Source organism: Pseudopodoces humilis, chromosome 5 (assembly GCF_049639895.1).
Source record: "Pseudopodoces humilis isolate 2021_Gansu_Grassland_sample_001 chromosome 5, ASM4963989v1, whole genome shotgun sequence".
NCBI lineage: Eukaryota > Metazoa > Chordata > Aves > Passeriformes > Paridae > Pseudopodoces > Pseudopodoces humilis.
The window spans coordinates 52,899,966-52,917,916 of NC_142204.1; the positions used below are offsets into that span (position 1 = coordinate 52,899,966).

A 17,951-nucleotide genomic window follows, 5' to 3' on the forward strand; every position below is an offset into this window, starting at 1 on the left:
GTAGCTGCCTATGTAGGTAGTAGCTTGGCTTTTTAAAAGGTTGTTTTTGTGTTGAAACGGGTCTGTAAAAATTTAGTGGGTAATTTTTCACAGAATCACAGAATAGCTGACGTTAGCAGGCACCTCTGGAGAGGATCTTATTCACCCTTTTGCTTGAGGAAGGGTGTTAACCCTTGGCTAGCTGGCCAGGAACACAGTGCTAGAAGATCTCTAAGGAGGGAAGCTTCACAACCTCCCTGGGCAACTTGCACCAGTGCTTTGTCACCCTCCCACTAAAAAAGTGTTTCCTGGCGGTCAGAGGGACCTGCTGTGTTTCAGTTTGTGCTCATCACTTCTGCCTCTTTCACTGGTCACCACTGAAAATATTGGTCCTGTCCTCTTTACCTTCAAATTGGTGCTTTCTAGAATTTCTAAGTCCCCAGTTTTCTGAGTTAATACAGAAAAGTGGATTACATGATGTTGGAAAGCAAATAGAGTATTCTATTTTACCATGAATTTTAATATAACTGAACAGAAAAAATGCTAAAACTAAGCTTTTAAAGCAGCAAATATCTCTAAGTAAATGCAAATTACTAACAAGTTTGTGGCTGTGCTATTATTGTTATTATTATTTTATATGATTGCTTTCATCTTTATTGTTAAAGAAACATTTAGACAGATTTTTTTATCAACATTTTAAGCAAAATTATAACAAAGAGGTTGTTTAGAATGTGGGTAATTCATTGTGTAACAGCTGTGAGAGTTCAGATCTAATTGTAGATAATCACCTTCATAAAGGAAAACTCTATACACAGTGGGTAAGTTGAGAGTCTTTTTACTTCATTATGCACTTTTGTAATTCATATATTTTGTGTAACTTCTATATGCAATGGTACTTTCAGTTTGTCATTATAAACACAGTTGTGATACATTAACACACATCGTAGGCCTTCAAATTGAAACAAATTTTGGATTTTTGTTCTATAATCAAAATTCTTGTCAAATTTAAGACTTATCTATGTTTCACAAGCTTTATATTCTTAGCCATCATTTTATCATTCAGCTTAATTATAATATAATTTTTATACCCTTAAGCTGCACCACTTACTGAAAGAATATCTTATACTGTTCCAAAGAGAATGTTTTTGGTTTTTTTTTCTCAGACAAGTTCTATATAAATTAAAGATAACTGCATTCACAATGGAAATATCTGTCTGCACCAGATTTGCTCTCTGGATGCCTCTCAGTCTACAAGTATCTATTTTTATGAACAAAAGATATTTCAATTTTGCCAGTGAAACTGAAAAAGTGCATCTATTTGAGAGCTGAACACTATTTTACAGTTTCTTGGTAATATTTGAATTGCTGAACTAGTTCATTTATTACATATTAAAACCACAGTTCTGATAAAGGAACATCTTTGCAAATTTTTGCTTGTGAGAAAGGTTTTCCTTATGGAACAGAAGTGCATATACACACAGAGAAAGCATCCAGGCCATCTGCCCTTGGAATCATCATGTTTTCAGCTGAACTAGAATATTAGAGGATTACTGCAGGTTTAGCTTCAGTTTGTGTTCAATGAGGACCTTCAGTTCAGAGCCATTTAGAAACAATTTTTAGGCTGGTTTGAACTGGGCCTTAGTGGTTTTTAATTTTCAATGTGATCCTTTGAGTGTAACACCTAAATTGCTTTGTGTATTTACCTCAAAGCAGCAGCAACTCTGTGGCACTGCTACAGGTACCAGGCACTCTGCCCAAGTCATAACCTCCATCACAGCTCCCAGGTATTCATTCCCTTTCTATTTCCCAACTCTTCAGAAAATATTACTTCAGGATCTGGATGTGGCAGGCAAGCTATCGTAACAGCCAGGTTTATTTTTTTAGATGCTGATAATTGAGTGACTTGGAAATGATACCCTTCCTATTAAATTTGTATCCTGGACATTTCAGGATGGACTAGATGCCCCACTCTCTCAGGACACCCCGGGATCATACAGAAAGCCTTGGATTAACTCCACAGAGAGAAGAATTTAGTTGTCATAAATGATAAAACTAGCTGCATTCTAGAAAACATATTCCCATCTATAGAAGAATTCTATAGAAGAATAAGACATTCTATAATCATAATAAGAAATCATAATCAAAAAAGGTGACATATACATAGAATCAAAAATTTAAATTTTTCTCAGCTTCTAAGTTCTAAGCTTTCTAAGCTTTTCTTAGCTTTTAAAAAGAAGAAAACTCCAAGCAGAAACTACAAAGGATTTTTCATGGAAAAAATTTTAAGTACAAGGAGCATCCTAGCGGGCATTTCTATTAAAGCAAAATCACTGAAGCCATCCAAAAAACAATTACATTGAATGGCTCCCTGGGGGAGACTGGAGCTCTGAATAGGAATAAGTTCCTGAAGGAAGAAAAGTCTTCAGTCCTTAAGCTTCTTGTCGCATATTGTAGTTAAAAGTTAGTGGTTTACGTTATCAAAATCCAGGCTACTCTGACAAGGTCAGTTAATAAAAGTCTACTGCAGATAGATCACTGTGGCCTGACAAGCCCAGGCTGTTCTAAAGAAACAGGCAGGCAGACAGACAGACACATCTAGCCCAGCCATACAGTATTTGTTTGGAGAAATTCTTTAGTCCTGGGCTGTCTTGAAGTTTCTGATCTCAGACAAGCTAAGCAGACAGCGCTGATACAGAATGGAGCTGATGTTTGCCAATCACCTCTTTCCTGTTTTCTATGAATCACACACAGGGAGTTTTGCAAATCCATTCTGTCCCAGTTGCAGGCTAGAATGCTTCCAAAATCAAGTAAAATCACAGATTAGCCTCAGAAAGTGAATTGAAATCGACACATTACAGCAGTGATGAGTAATGGGATATGATCTGAAAGTCTCAGTATTGCTACAGTTATCTTCAAGTATAACTCACCAGTTGTGCTTCTCTGGATGCACCTTCTGTAAGCCCAAGCTTCTTCAGATACTGCTGACGAAATAGATTAATGTATGAAAGAGATTAATGTATGAAAAGTGCTGATGAAATACAGATTGATGTCAATAATAATAATAATAAATAATTAGCATATATTATCCTGACAAAGTATTCCAACTATGAGCACCTACATCAGAAAGTTAGAAGATACACTTCACTGATATGAACAGTGCATACCTCATTTGAAGCTCCTCTTCAATTTCTTATAGACTGTATTTTTTAGAACAGATTTTGTGGATTTATGTGCTTAGGTCAGCTTCTGAGAATGCAGACTGGGGACTTGTTGCCAGAACAAGACATTTTGAAGTGGTGATGGAGTCTATTATATAGAAGCAAAAACCAGCTTCTGATATCTCTAAACTTATTGTCTCTTGGAGGTCTCTGAGGGCTGACTTTCACATACTGATTTATCTTGATCCTTACATACACGGTAGTACCTGCTTGAAATTTTTCACCTCTGTATGAATCCACTTCTGCCTATGTCCTAGGCATCTGTTAGTGTCAGTTCTGCCACTAACTTATATGATCTAAAAGTTTTTTAAGTAAGGAGTAGAACTATAGTAGGAAAAAGTTGCTGCTTTATTGTGATTAAAATATTCATCAGGTTCAGCAGTATTTTAAATAAAATATGGAAATTACCATGTACAAAATGCCAACAGCCAGCAATTCTTTGTACGATATTCTAATTATTTCCCAGAATCTTAGATAATTTGTTTTACCTTACTGCAGGAGACTTTATGCCTCTGTTTTTTTTTTCAGGATGGTACTTCTGTAGATTTATGTAATTTTTAAGCGAACACCTGGCTTACTGAATACTTTGATCTCTTTGCATGTCAGCACATTGCTAGTTGCATTTTATATCAGAATAGAAACCAGGGACACCTGATATGCCAGACAACCTACATTTTTATACTTTTTACTTCCTTTAGGAAAGTCTGACTCAGTCTACCTAATGTAAAATTTGAAATCCTGGCTGTGTATTACAGATCTGATTGTGTCCAAATGCATCTTTCAGTGGAAAACAGATATGAGTGAAGACATTGCTGAACCTTGATAATGACCTTGAATACCAGTCTCTTCAGTTTAGTGTCTACATGTAATTGTGAGTTCATTTATTGTAAAATTAACTTCATAAACTCCCCTGTGAGGTTAGAGGGACTTATTGGAAATTTCATTATCCCACAGAAGGAGAACCCATGATCTACCTGTTACCATCACTTTATCTAATAAACACTAACATCTACATCCTGGGTCAGGATGTGCTGCAAGTCCCACTTTATGCAAATGTTTTTCAAACTTGTGTGGTTTCCCCACAGCAGAGAGCTGAGAATCTCATTTGCATCAGTAGCACACCAGCCCTTTGGCCCTGGCAGCTGGTAGTTCAAGTCCACTGTGCCAGGCAGGGAGGCTGACATTACACTTTTGCTCTCCAGAAAAAATCTTGCTTTGATCCCTGACTCCATATCTATGGGAAATTCACCCACATGGGAAATAGTTTCAGTGATGTTTTCTTACCACAAAAAGCATTCTGGTGTCATTGGTGCTGCATAGGGAAAAACTGGCTTTCCAGCAAAGCCTCATCAAACATAGGTCGTGAGCTGTGTCAGGTGTCTCGGTGTTCACAGATAGGATACAGTAGGATGCAGTGATGGAAAAAGTGCAAGCACGTGCCTCAACAATATTACTTCCCTCAAATGGACACGCAGGGTTGTCTGCATGCAAGCAGCAGTCTCTCCTTGTCCTTTAAAGGAAAATATGATGTATTGTAACAGAACTTATTACAAGTGATCATGAGCATCATTCTTTCAAGAATAAAATCCATGGAGGAATCTGTAGGACTTTGAGTATATGTAGCTCTGCTATGTGCATAGAAGAAGCAGAAACCATGGTGTGATTATTTCCCATGAGCATGTTATCTATACTATCTCATCTCTGGTCTCATGGCAAAGCAATATACATGAGTATAAAATTCCATGAATTAATCAGACTTTTTGAAAAAACAAGTGGTTCCTTCCTTTCACCTGTAATGTTCACAGTGTTGCCAGTGCTGTTTCTCCCTTTTCTGGTCTTATGTGCGGTCTGTCTCTTGGAGTAACAGCTCATTTTTCTTAAGTGAAACAACAGGTTCCGAAACACAGACATTTGAACCTATCTCTAGAACACACTTTCAGGAATCTATACTAAACTTCCAGTGCCTTAGACAGGCATAATTTATAAAGTGCCCTCAGTCTGGCATTTGAAATAATCACATTATTGTTATTTTATCTTTCAAACTATGTGCTCCATAGCTGTCATTTGGTGAAGAATATCCTGAATTTTGTATAAAACTAATCTTTCTGTCATTCCTTGTTCAGTCTTATACTGCAAACAATGACAGAGGATGGAAGCTCTCACCAGAAATGATAACCTCTATATCAAAATGATTGCAACTCCTTCTGTATTTTCAGGTAAGTGTATGAACCATAGAAATGAAGAAATAAATAACGTATTTTTTCAGAAATGTTTAGCAATTGTGATGAAAAACTATGTAGAGCTAGGACAGAATATATGGATACAGTTATATTTACTACTCTGTATCCTTCCAGAATTATGCACACAGTAAGAACTGAACTTCTGATTTAAAAAGAGTAAACAATATTGAGGTACTTTTTACAGCTGCAATATGTGAGAGATGTAGAGAAATGGATAGATAAATAGAAGTATTGATAGGTTCATCTCTGATTTACTGTTTTAATTATTTAATTTTTACTCTTTTGTAACAGGCAAGTCCTCAAAAATTTGGCAGTTCAATATATCTTATGCATCTCCAACACTCATTTTCACTTTTTCACTTTATTTTATTTTATTAAAATTCCATCAAAAGAAATACCATTCAAAGTCTAATCAAGTTAATATGATTTTCTAAGAAAACAGCCACTGAGGAAGACTTCCAGCTGCAGCCTATGGAAACTGTCTTTAGATATGGACAGTTATTCTGTTCCTCAAAAGAAAGAAATCAGATGTCCAGAGTTGCGTTACCTTCTTTAAGCAGTTTTCACTCTCTTACTCCTCATATTTGTCCTTTTCTTGATATGTATTTACTCTATTGATGTGTTTTCTTCCATGATACCAAAGCCAGTACTTAATAAAAAGCTCTAAATGGAGTAAGACAGAACTACTAGAAGCTGTATTGAAGAAAGACTGTGACTAGTCATAAATCAAACCATATCTGTTGAAAAGTTCATCAACTTGAAAGCAAGATTAGGAAAAAAAACTTGTAAGTTAAATAAATATAGTTTATTTTATTAAAGGTCATCCTTATTTGATATTGATGTGATAATGACCACAAAGACAGTAAAGATACTGCAGCTAATTTGGGGAGTACAGTAGGCTTCCGGAAACAGAGCAAATGCTGTATCAGGTAAACAGGAAGCAAAAAAAAAGCTTTCAAGCTAACAGTGTATATAGCACTTCTTAATGACACCAATCTTGCTGAAAAATTTTGCAGAATAATGCTTAACTTTGGCTTGTCACTATTCAAAGAACATCAAAGACACCTGTGCATGAAGCAGGAAGTAATACCAGCCATGCAATTTATATTTTCCTTCCTCTGAGATAAAGATGAGTGCACTTGCAGTGTTGTTCAATATATTGGTGACCTGGAAATTGAAAGTTAAGTAAAATAATTTCAGTTTCACAGGCAAATTTTCCCTTTATTTTGGAAAATATCATCCAGTTTCTTCTCAGACTAGGTTATGGTGGACCAGGAAATCTCCAGAGTTTTTCTGAAATCCTGGCACTGAATTAGTGATTGACAAAAGAGAATGAGCTAATTCATTGGAGGAAAGACAGGTGCTGTCTTATTTGTTATGTTGCAACCTTTGATCATAGCTTACATCTTGTGAAAAAAAATGTTAGCATACTTTTATTTGCAGGTCTTTGCAGAAGTTATGCATATTCCTTGGGCACCATCATAATATTTGCTTGAATTTTAAAGAAAAATTAGTCTATTTTGTCATTTGCTAGCTCATCCAACATTAACTCTGATGGCTTCCATTGATTATTTTGTCATGATTTCTCACTGCAGATCTGCAGAGCATGTAAGATGATCACCCACTCTGGGGATGGAATGTGCCCTTTACAGAGGTCACTGTCTGGAGTTGACACAGTCCTTCCACAGTGGCACTTTTCAGTATTTTGCACTGCTTAGGGAAGGCTTTTAGACACTGTGACTCTGCCACCGCTCTTTTTTCTTTCATGTCCATACTCCTCTTCTTGTCACATTATTCCACTTCTAGTGGAGTAATATGACGAATATCCCTCACTAGGAGACAAGGTATTTGTTTAACACAAACAGGAGCTTGGTTTGTCATTAAGGATGGTGTGCATCTTACTGCACTTCCAGCGTTGTTTCAGCTTTGGGGACAATATTATTTTCTCTTCCCTGCTGCTGTACCGCTTAAAACTAAGTTCCTGGCAGCTAGTGACCTGCTGTCACACTTAAATGTCAAATGAGAAAAAGTATTGTTCTCCACTATTTTAGTGTTTCAATGTGATAGAGGAATTTACAGTTATCAAAACATATGAAATGTGAAAAGACTTCTAGAGTAACCTTTTAAGACACTTTGAAAATCTTCATAAGATTCTGCTGAAGCAAGCTAAGCACACTCCTAATTTGTAGCTCATTTCCTGAAAAAACTTTTAATATATTCATTAGCAAGGTTTCCAATTTTCTTTTAAGTTATTATAACCAAAGTTATTATTCTATTCCAGAATAATTTTTCTTTCATGCCAGCCAGCTCATTTTTATTTCACAGATGCAACAGATTATTTCCACCAAAATATTTTTCATTTCTCATGATCTAAATTTAAGCCAAGAAAGAAGTTAAATTTTGAGTTAAGTAGGAGAAAATACAATTTACATATATTCAGAAGTATAGGATGCAGTTCACAGATAAGATCTGTTCCTTCTTGTATTTGCTGTAACCACTAATAACAATAATTTACTTTCCCAGAAAGCAGAATAAGAATTAGTGATATACATACCTTGCTCTCATATTAGCTACCGAAATCTCAGGAGAAAGTTTGAAAGAAATGACTTCTTGCTGAGAAAAAGACCTTTTCACATTTAGATTGCAAGAGGTAATATCCACAGCAAATGAAACACACGTGTGAAATAGTGTTTTCTGAATGCAAATAATTGCACTTTCACAACTGCTAAAGTTGCCATTAGATTAGATACCACCAAAAATGGGAAAAGTAATGCTTCCTTCATCTGACATTGAATTTTGCTCTTCAAAATTCAACCAGAATATGTAATTTCCTAATTATGCCACATGGCATATAAGTTAATTGAAAGCGTAATAAGCTATCATTTTATTTAATGGTTGATGTGATGGTGAAATATACTGGAACATTTATGTACATTTTCAAACCAAAGCCTAGTGCTCCCTACACCATTTTATGTCTTCTGCCTTCCCATTCTGCCTTGAAAGATGAATAAATGAATAAGTTGTCTTCCAATAAAATAGATTTACAAACTGTATCTCTTAACAATGCTTTACTTTCTTTATTTCCTTGTTTAGTAATAATAAAATATATATTGATTGGAAGACAGGCAAAATTATTAGTTAAAAACCCTTCTGTGGAAATAGTTATCTGGGCATTTCTGGAAGAGGGGATTTTAGATGCAGTGGCTCATTACTCCTTCTATGGAGGAGTTAAAGTATCCTCTATTTGTTCTGTTTGATTCCTGGCTCATTGACCTGATACACAGAGTCATTCAGATCTCATTGTATCTATCTTGCAGTCACAAAACAACATTAGGGATTTGTTTCTGCTGTCAGTAAAACACAGTTGTGTGCCCTGATGGAGTTGTTTCAGCATAATCGCACACAAATTATGATTAATAGCAATTGAATAGCTTGCTTCTCCATGAGCAGAACTAAACCCCAACTTTGTAGAATAAAGACTTTTTATAATTTTAGATAGAAAAAACACTACTGTACCTACACTAAAGTTTAGTTACTTCAAAACTTGAAGATCTCAGCTCCTGAATGACTGTGAAATGTGAGTGGACTGTTCTGTGCATTTTCACAAACTGCACATAAGCACCCTACTGAAGTAAAACCTGTAGATCAGTACTGTTCTGTAAATGTGTGCTCATTTATCTGATTAGGTGCATTAATACCTATGGGATTTATAGCCTTAATCTGCTCCACGTTTCAGACAGAAATACATGGAAAATGCACAAACTAATTTACATTCCATTTTTAACCTACTGTTAAACCAAAATAAAATGTATATTGATCCTGGCAAATCTGTTCACAGTAACATTTTCTTCAGACTACTGTGAAACTGGAAGATATTTATATATCATATACTAGTCTTTATGTATATGTAACATATGTTTATTTGTATATGCAATGTGCTTTAAACACGGTTCTCATGTACTGCTTTCTCAAATGCACGGGGTTATGCTAAAGTTAATAGGTACAGAAATTTCAAAGCATTTGAAACTTTTTGTTGTGTATTGAAAATTAAACTTTTCAAAGGCTTCTTGAAAAGAAACTCTGTCAAAATATTGCTTTTCAGATAAAACAGATTTTCATTCTCTTTTAGAAAATCCATCCTAGACATGGAAGTCTGTCTTGTTAAAAATTGATCTAATCAATTTTCACAAGAAAACTTCAATTTTATGAGAAATTGGCTAAAAAAATAGAACTAAAATTGTTTTATTTATTTTTTTTTCAGGTTTCACTGCATTACCTGCATCATCTATATACTTAAAAGTAAGCATATGTTCGTTTATAGTTTTGGCTTTGATGTGCTTGTGGCCTAGTCAAAAAAGGAAATTTCACACAAAATATCACTCATACCAAGCCCACAATACCACACTATTTTGGTATATCACCATACTTTGATAATATACCAAAGCAATCAGCAGATAATAGTTCAGACATGCAATTTCTGGGAAACAAGTTTTATCAAATACTTTGAAAATGGAAACTCACTGTCATACAGTTGGCAGGTACACTGAAGTTTAAATATCGGCATTGTAATAGAAAGAGATTCAGTTTCAGATACTCCAAATTTCATTCATGTAATTTAGGACCCATCACAGTTCCCTTAAGATATATTATAAAAATACATCTGCTGTGAGGATAAAATCAGAAGGAGCCATCCAGGCTAAGTCAGGAGACATAACATTTAATAATCAGCTGCATGTGAAGACCCATTGACTTGCTGAATGGTGAGTACTGTACAGAGTGGAAAAGTCTTACAGACTTTCATCACAGGTATAGTAACAAAGGGGACAGTCCCTATCTGTGTTTTTTTAATCATTTGGAGGGGTTCATTAACACCATAGATATAAATGTGATTTTCTCTTTGCATAGTTGTTTCTAACCTCACACAATGATGGAAATTAGAAGATGTGAAGAAGATTAGATTGTAGATTGGCATTTATTTCTTTGATTCGTAAGTGTTTATAAGGCAATAGTACATATATTCACTGGGCTACTGCTTTCCAAATTCTCCATTGATTTCTCTTCTGTTATTTCAAAGTCACCTTTATTGAGATATGCATCTGCTACATTCTCCTGTCAGAGACAGGGTACTAGGCTGAATAGACTTTCAGCTTAATCCAGTCTAGCTGTCATAAAGTTTTACAAACTGTAAGTTCCAGAAATGTAAAGGATGAAAATTATTAGTGGATACTCAAAAATAGAATACAATCATACAAAATAAATACTATCAGGACTCCTTTACTTTACAAACATATAAAATGAACTTACTTTGAGGGTGAGAAGAGGGAAAGAAATCCTTCCATTAGAAAATATAGTCACAAAGCTTTGAACAAATAAATTCACACACTGCCGAGTACACGCACACACGCATGCAGGCAGGCATGCACGTATGTACACACACAGGTGCACACATACACGCATACATACACACATGCTTAGAGTTTACACTGCATTCTTCTGATGCCATGATTATTATTTTATTTGTACACCCACCTTTACTGCACATTCTAAACAAACAATAGACAACAGTATAAGGACTCTTTTTCCTTAAAACTGCAACAAAACAAGTCTCAACATTTGCAAAACATTCCTTTATTATTAGAAATAAATTATTTTGTATAAAAATTAGCATGCATTGACCATTGCATTTATTTTAGCATAACCCAGGACTTAATTCAGTCAGCCATCACAAGAAACAAACTCATCTTCTTTTACGAGTTGAACAATGTAGGACAGGAAAGGAAATTGTCACAATCACAAAAAAGTACTTACAAATATAACATCAGACATGATTTATTTCAACAGCATTTTTTTTTTCACAAGCTAACATTTGTTTTCCTTTTGTGATTTGCTTCCTTTTGTGAGTGAACAGTTCAGAAGCTTGACACTGTCTCTGTGTTATAAAACTGGACTTTTCCTTCCCCTGTCTCTTTTTGCCTTTTGCTTTTGTTTAATCCTTGTTCTTTAGGAGACTGACTATTGATTTCAATGTAGTCTACTGATATTTTCAAGACTGAATTCTGGTGGTGGTAAAGTCTATGTTTGCAAGATCCAGTCCTGCAGATCTTCCAGTGAATTTCATCCCTGCTCAGTTTGCCTGATTGCTGTAACTGACATAAGTTGTCTTGGTAGAGGAGGCTGTAAATCAAAAAAACCAAAAACAAACAACAACAACAAAAAAACAAACAAAACCAAAAAAAAAAAAAAAACAAAGTTCAGGATTTTTAGAATCAAGAGAGGAGGAAAAAAAATTTCCATATTTAGCATTTGATCTCAGACAGTGTCCTACCACATTTCCAAACAATATGGTCCATGTTCATGGAATAAAGAATGTTTAAGGATGTATATAAGCAGTGTATAAACTGGATCTCAATTTCTGTGTTCATGCCCACTTATTTTGTTTATGAAATATTTATAATGTTTATTAAATGGGAAAGTAGAGGTCAAGAGAAGAGAAAAATGATGAGTGATTTCAGCATACCCACAACAGAATTTCAACACCTGGTATTATTTTTTCTGAATTCCATATAGACATTTCTTAATTTAGAGACTGGATTTTTCTTTCTCTTCTACCGTTTGAAGACAGCTTTGCAGCTAGTGGTGGTTTGCCCATGTAGAAGGAGGCTTATGGTCCTTGAAAGGAACAAAGTCTAACCCCCTCCAAATTAGAGAAACTGAGCAGACAGTCCCTACAGAACATATTATTTGGAGAAAATTAAGGTCTCCTTATATTGATGGTCAGCTGATCGTGCCTTCTTTTGGTCAAAGCTGATACTCCTTGTTCAGAATGAGGCAATATGTTGAGGGAATTAAACAGCTCTACTATTGCAAAACTGAGCAACTAGAAAACTTTTATGAAAGTTTGTTTCAGGTTCTAGCTCATACATCTTTGCTATTAAGAAATATAAAAAATATGCTATAAAAATATGACTCAAGTCATATCACGCAAGGTTAAGATAATGGTTGGAGGAGGGAAGTGGTTACATAAGGTCTCATAGTTCTCTAATTTTAAATCAATTGGGTACATGTAGAAACAGATTGCTGGGGGACTGAGTCTCTTTATTTCTCTATAATGTCTATGTTGCACTGCATAAAGAGGAATTTGACTTTCTAAATATGTTTTATATTCCGTCTGCTATAGACATGTTCTGCTTATGATAGTGAAGATTGCAGCTGGCAAGATGAAAATAAGGGGATGGCAAAAATGATGCCTGGTCTATAGATTCTATTTTCTATCTCCATACCTTTCTTCAATTTTTTTATTTTTTCTGTAGGGAGTCTGGTGAGAACAGCTGAGAGAGGAAAAGTATTCTTCATGCTAACTCTTAAATTCAGCCCAAAAAATCTGATTATTTGTGAAGAACAGACTACAGAATCTGAGAAATGACAGTTTCTTCTGCCTCATAGATTAAACTAAATAAAGGATCATTAAAATTGATGTAAATTAATAATGGTTAGTGTAAATAAATTTACTTCTGTATTTTTGTCATGTTTTCTTAGATTTTCTGAGCAATTTGCATCTAATACTGCATTTGCCACTTTTTTAAGACACAACAGAACCAGATCATTTAATTCACATATTACTATAATATTTTTTCCCTAAGAATGTATATATAAGAATGAATATTCAAATGCAAGCTGCAAAATATAATCTTTCTTACTTTCACTTGCATAGGTAGTTCCAGTACTTTGTGTCTAGAAAGAGCTAATTCATGAAAGGACTGCTTTTGGCACACAAAGCAAGTCTTTCTCATAGTTGATCACAATATTCAAGCACCAACATGAAATAGCTTTATTTGCATGTATTGGGACACTTGAAGCAAATATAGCCTCATCTACATCTTTCAGATCTTTCAGATGGGATGCACTGCTCCTGTCTGAACTCTCTCATGCTCCCACAGCTGGATTTCTGAGAGGATTCTATTTTTTCTTTTGGCCTTCCTACTCAAAATAATGCGGGACTGATGAAATGGCACCAAGAACTTCAAGCATAGAAGAATGTTTTCCCAGCTAATAAATAACAGATAAATGCACATCTGAAAACTCGGGAAGAAAAGGGCAGAAAGGTTAGAGCTTATTTTTTCCCCTTTCCCTGAAAGTAGGGTCACAGAGATGATCAGGTTAAGTTAGATTACCACATTATCCTGTATGAGCTGAGTTGAGTTCTGTGATCACTTTACATGTCCATGTTTTTAGCCCACAGCAATGTAACATAATCAGATTTTTCCCAACTCAGTAAGCTGAATTATGTGAGGACATTTGCAAGAATACAATACAAAATACAAAAGTAGTAGTTACCACACCTCAGCTGATATACAGTAATTTGCTAAATTGCTGTAACTTTGTTGCGCATGTGAGAATTAAACAGTTTTGATAGAATTAATCTAGAGTTGCTCAAGAAACAAAAATTATCCAGTTGATTTCTGAGTGCTGTTACTTTAAAAAATTATGGCACAGGAACTTAATGTAGAAAATAGTTTGAAATATATTAAAACTAATCTCATCTCCAAACAATGTTTGTGGTGGTTTTTTTTTTTACTTTATAAATATTGTATGTGTCTTTATAGTTCTGTGGAATAAGTCTACTGTTCATGTTTGGGGACCTGAAAGCTTCAGCAGCTGGTGTCCTGCTCTTTAAGACTGCTACCATTTCACAATAATAACATGAACAACATTTGGCATATCTAGATGGTAAGAAAAAGTAACGGACTTGGCTCAAAAAAATTCTGAGAATAAACATTCTTTTACAGCTGCAGTTGCTACTTTGCTGTTGGAATGAAACAAAAAGAAGAAAATAAAAGAGGATCTAAAGCAATGTAGAATGATTATTATTATCTGACCTATATTCATTTAATGTGTTTGTCATTCACTTCTGTAACCACATCTGAATGGGTTTTTTTATCCTGTTTCCCAGAAAAATTTGCTTTCCATTGAATACAGACCTATTTCCACAAATAAACACGTCATGTGGAAGACAACATAGAACAATGTGTATTATATGGAACAGGACAAACTAGATAGAGCAGAGTTGTCTCTGGATGGGAAGCAAAAGGGATAACGTGACTATCTCATCCTGTTTTTCACCTAGTTATGAGCATTGCTATCATGACTAGTGTTTGTGCTTGGTAAATGAGGGGAAACACTCACTGCCCAATGCGAGTATACTAGGAGTAGAATGATATTTTGTAATCAGTTTCATATGCTATCACTGAAAAGAAAGATCTATCTCACACGGAGTCAGTGCAAGAAGAAATTTTGTGGTGTCAAGAAGTTTGTTACAAGTGACACAGTGAAAAGGACTTCTGCTGCATTGTGCACTTAAAATTCAGGGGAACCTTCAAAAGCTTTGACAATAACCTTTCCAGGAAAGAGAGAAACCCATCTTGAGGCCTAGAACTAAATTACATAAGGAGAGCTATCTGGAGTGCAAATGACTGAATTGTTGCGTATGAAGCATTATGATGGATGAAAACCTAGTGAGGATATACTCCTATTGAGCTCAGAATTATATAGATGTGTTACTGTTAAAGTCTTGTTTAGAGCACAGTAAATAAGCATTACCCTGCATACACACACTACAGGAGAAGCAGACTTGCTTCCAGTAGCATCTGTTTCTATGAATTATGCATAAGCATAGTTTAAGGAATACCAGTCACAGCATTTCTTAATTAGGTTCAGTAGATAAACATCAGACTTCCATATTAACACTCTTTCTCACCCTACTGTGAAAACCCTGCTTTACCCTTTCCTTGGAAGTTTATCATTTTGCACACTCAGCAAAATCCATGTCTCTTTTCCTTCTGAGTTTTCTTTTGGTAACGTCTGAAGAGTTGCAGAATTACTGAGTCTTTTATATTCTTATTCTATTATTTGATCCACAAAGAATTTCTATGCCTTTCTTTGTCCTTTGTTACATGTCACAGTCTGAAGCCGTATAAACTCACAGCTCAAGCTAGCAGTTTTACACATTTTGAAGGGTCATGAGTTTTTTCCAGTGAAACAGTTTGTTCTCACTATCCTCCATGCATCAGCAACTGTAATGTGGTACAGTTATGGACTACTTTTATATAGTGTTCAATCTGGCAAACTGATAGATTTCAGTGTGGGGTTCATTTTCCAGAAATAAGTACAATATTTTAATGGAGACTTGGTACTGCCTTGTTTCAATGTGCTTAACCAAAACAGTACCATTTAAACATCAATATCATCCAAAGGCAATAAAAATTAAAAATAAACCATATTGTTTGCAGTAAAATGACTGAAAAGCTTAGCTGTCATGGCTGCTGCCCATCTAATGTAACATCTAACTTCCCAATAGAAACCAATTCTCCATTTCTAAAAACTAGGGACAAGATTAATGTCTTTGCTCATATTTGATCATTATTATTATTATTATGAAGTCTAGTATATAAAATGATATGTCATGTGGTGGAATGGGAGCTGTAACCTCTGTTTTCTTCTATATCAGAGCAACTTAGAGATGTAGTAAGGTTCAAGAACTTTCCTGACATGGGAAACAATTTTTTTCCCATTAAAAACCTACGATATATCAGAACATGTAATGATTTAGCTTCATATAAATTATGATTTTGTACCAAAATGAGAAAGACCAGAACAAAAACCCAGATGGGAAACATTATGCTGGGAAGTGTTATTCATGAGTTGTGATAAATGAACAATCCAACAGATATTAAGGTAGAAAGGTAAAAAGCATAATTTTCACTTCCATATCTGACTGCAAAATAAAAACAATGCTAGCTGTTTTCATTACAGATTTTTTCAACAGCCTTTGAGTTTTGAATATACAATGATGACCATAGATACACCTCATGAACTGTCAGGACATACCACTGGCACAGCAATGTACAACACATCAAAATAGCACTAGCTAAAACAAATAATTTTTAAAAGATGTGGTGTTTCAAAATCTGCTTGTGCTTATTTTTTTTATTTTTTTTTTCTACTAGCCTCCTGTGAAAATCAATTTCTTTGAAACAACTCTAGACATTCCTGCATTCAGCAGTACATGAATTCTGACACATCTCTGGATTCATGCAGAACAAGCAACAAAAATAATTAAGTTTATTATTAAAAGAAAGTGCATTCTTGTGAACGTACGTCTATTAAGATGTGCTGCCACTCTTGACCAAGTCTACAGATGACTTACTGTTGGTTTCAAGACTTTCACACAGTTCAGTCTTGACCTCGCCATTTGGTCTGTCGTTTCCTTTTTGTGTCAGTTTGCTTTGCATTGTAGCAGCTGTCACTACAGCCTTGAAGCTCCGCTTCCTTTTTTGAACATTCTGCTCTGGATGAAAAATGATAATATAAACCTTGGGCATGTAGAGCATGCCCAGAGACACAGAAGCACTTAAGCTCATGGAGATAGTAAGTGTTGTTGTCTGGATGTACATCTGGGGAAGGAAAGAAACAACAAGATAAAAATCATTGTTATATCGATTTAATATAAGAAGGAAAACAAAGTAGTAATCTTAGAAGTATTGCGTGGAAAGGGAACATCAAAAGGACCCTTGGCTTTGGTTGCTCTTAATTATAGCTGTTCTTTCTCTTTCTTGTTGGGTTTATAACCTTAAGAGTAGGTGGCAGAAACAACATAATATTCATGAAACTTCCTTCTCATAAAAGTAACAAAGATGCTGTAGCAAACACATTTTTAGAAAAAAAAAACCAGTATGTCTGGACAAGAAAACAGGAATGACAATAGAGCTAGCCTTGTGTCATCTATTTTAACAGACAGAAGCCTCTACACCAATATGCCACATGGTGATTCAACAGTATGTGCAGCATGGCTCGACTGACAGCAGCATAATGCAGAATCTAATGGAATCTTTTATATAGTCTGTGAGTTTCAAGCTGGAAAAAAGAAATTAGTTTTCCATAGTGATGCTTGAATATTCCTGAGTGTGTTGGGGGTTGGAGTTTTTTTGTTTGTTTGTTTTTCATCCTACTTTTGAATTCTAATCACAGTGCTCTGTTGGCACACAATAAAGTTATTAATATGTCATGGTCCTAAGTAAGAAATCAGGAAATTGAGGAACCATGAAATTACCTCACAGAAGACCTCAGTTCCCTATGGATACAAAGGAAAAATCTGGCATTTCAGAGCAAGTCTGGCTATTTTTTGTTATCATCTACAAAAAGAAGGTAATTCTGGTCTTCCATAATACCATAAAAGAAAATTACAATGATCACCCCATAAAAACAGCAGACAAAAATTTCTATTTGAAGAACTATTCAGCTAGTATATAAGCAATACTAATTGTAGCTCTCCTCAAAATTTATCTTTTCTTAGGAAATTATTTTTTATTAGCCATATTATGAACAAAAAATTCCTTTAGAGTTCTGTGTTAAGGAGGAAATCTCTCAGTAATCCTCGTTATACTGAAAAAGATACTGAAGTAAAATAGGCTCAGTGCCTTGGCAGATGACTCAGTGAAATTGTTGTCAGGCATGATTT

General features: G+C 35.0%; 1 protein-coding gene across 5 annotated transcripts in view; it reads right to left on the reverse strand.

The window, feature by feature from the left end:
- Positions 1-11,142: 11,142 nt before the first annotated feature.
- Positions 11,143-17,951, reverse strand: part of GRM8 (glutamate metabotropic receptor 8) — a 311,935-nt gene continuing 305,126 nt past the window's right edge. For 4 of the 5 annotated variants that reach the window (XM_088054854.1, XM_005519219.3, XM_088054855.1 and 1 more), the window contains 2 exons: positions 16,641-16,887; positions 11,143-11,611 (listed from right to left, as the gene is read on the reverse strand). In XM_088054854.1, the coding sequence (XP_087910980.1) occupies positions 11,562-11,611; positions 16,641-16,887 (297 nt within the window). In that variant the 3' untranslated portion in view covers positions 11,143-11,561. Of the gene's footprint in view, positions 11,612-16,591; positions 16,888-17,951 lie in introns of all 5 variants that reach the window. The other variant, XM_088054856.1, reaches the window with a different exon arrangement.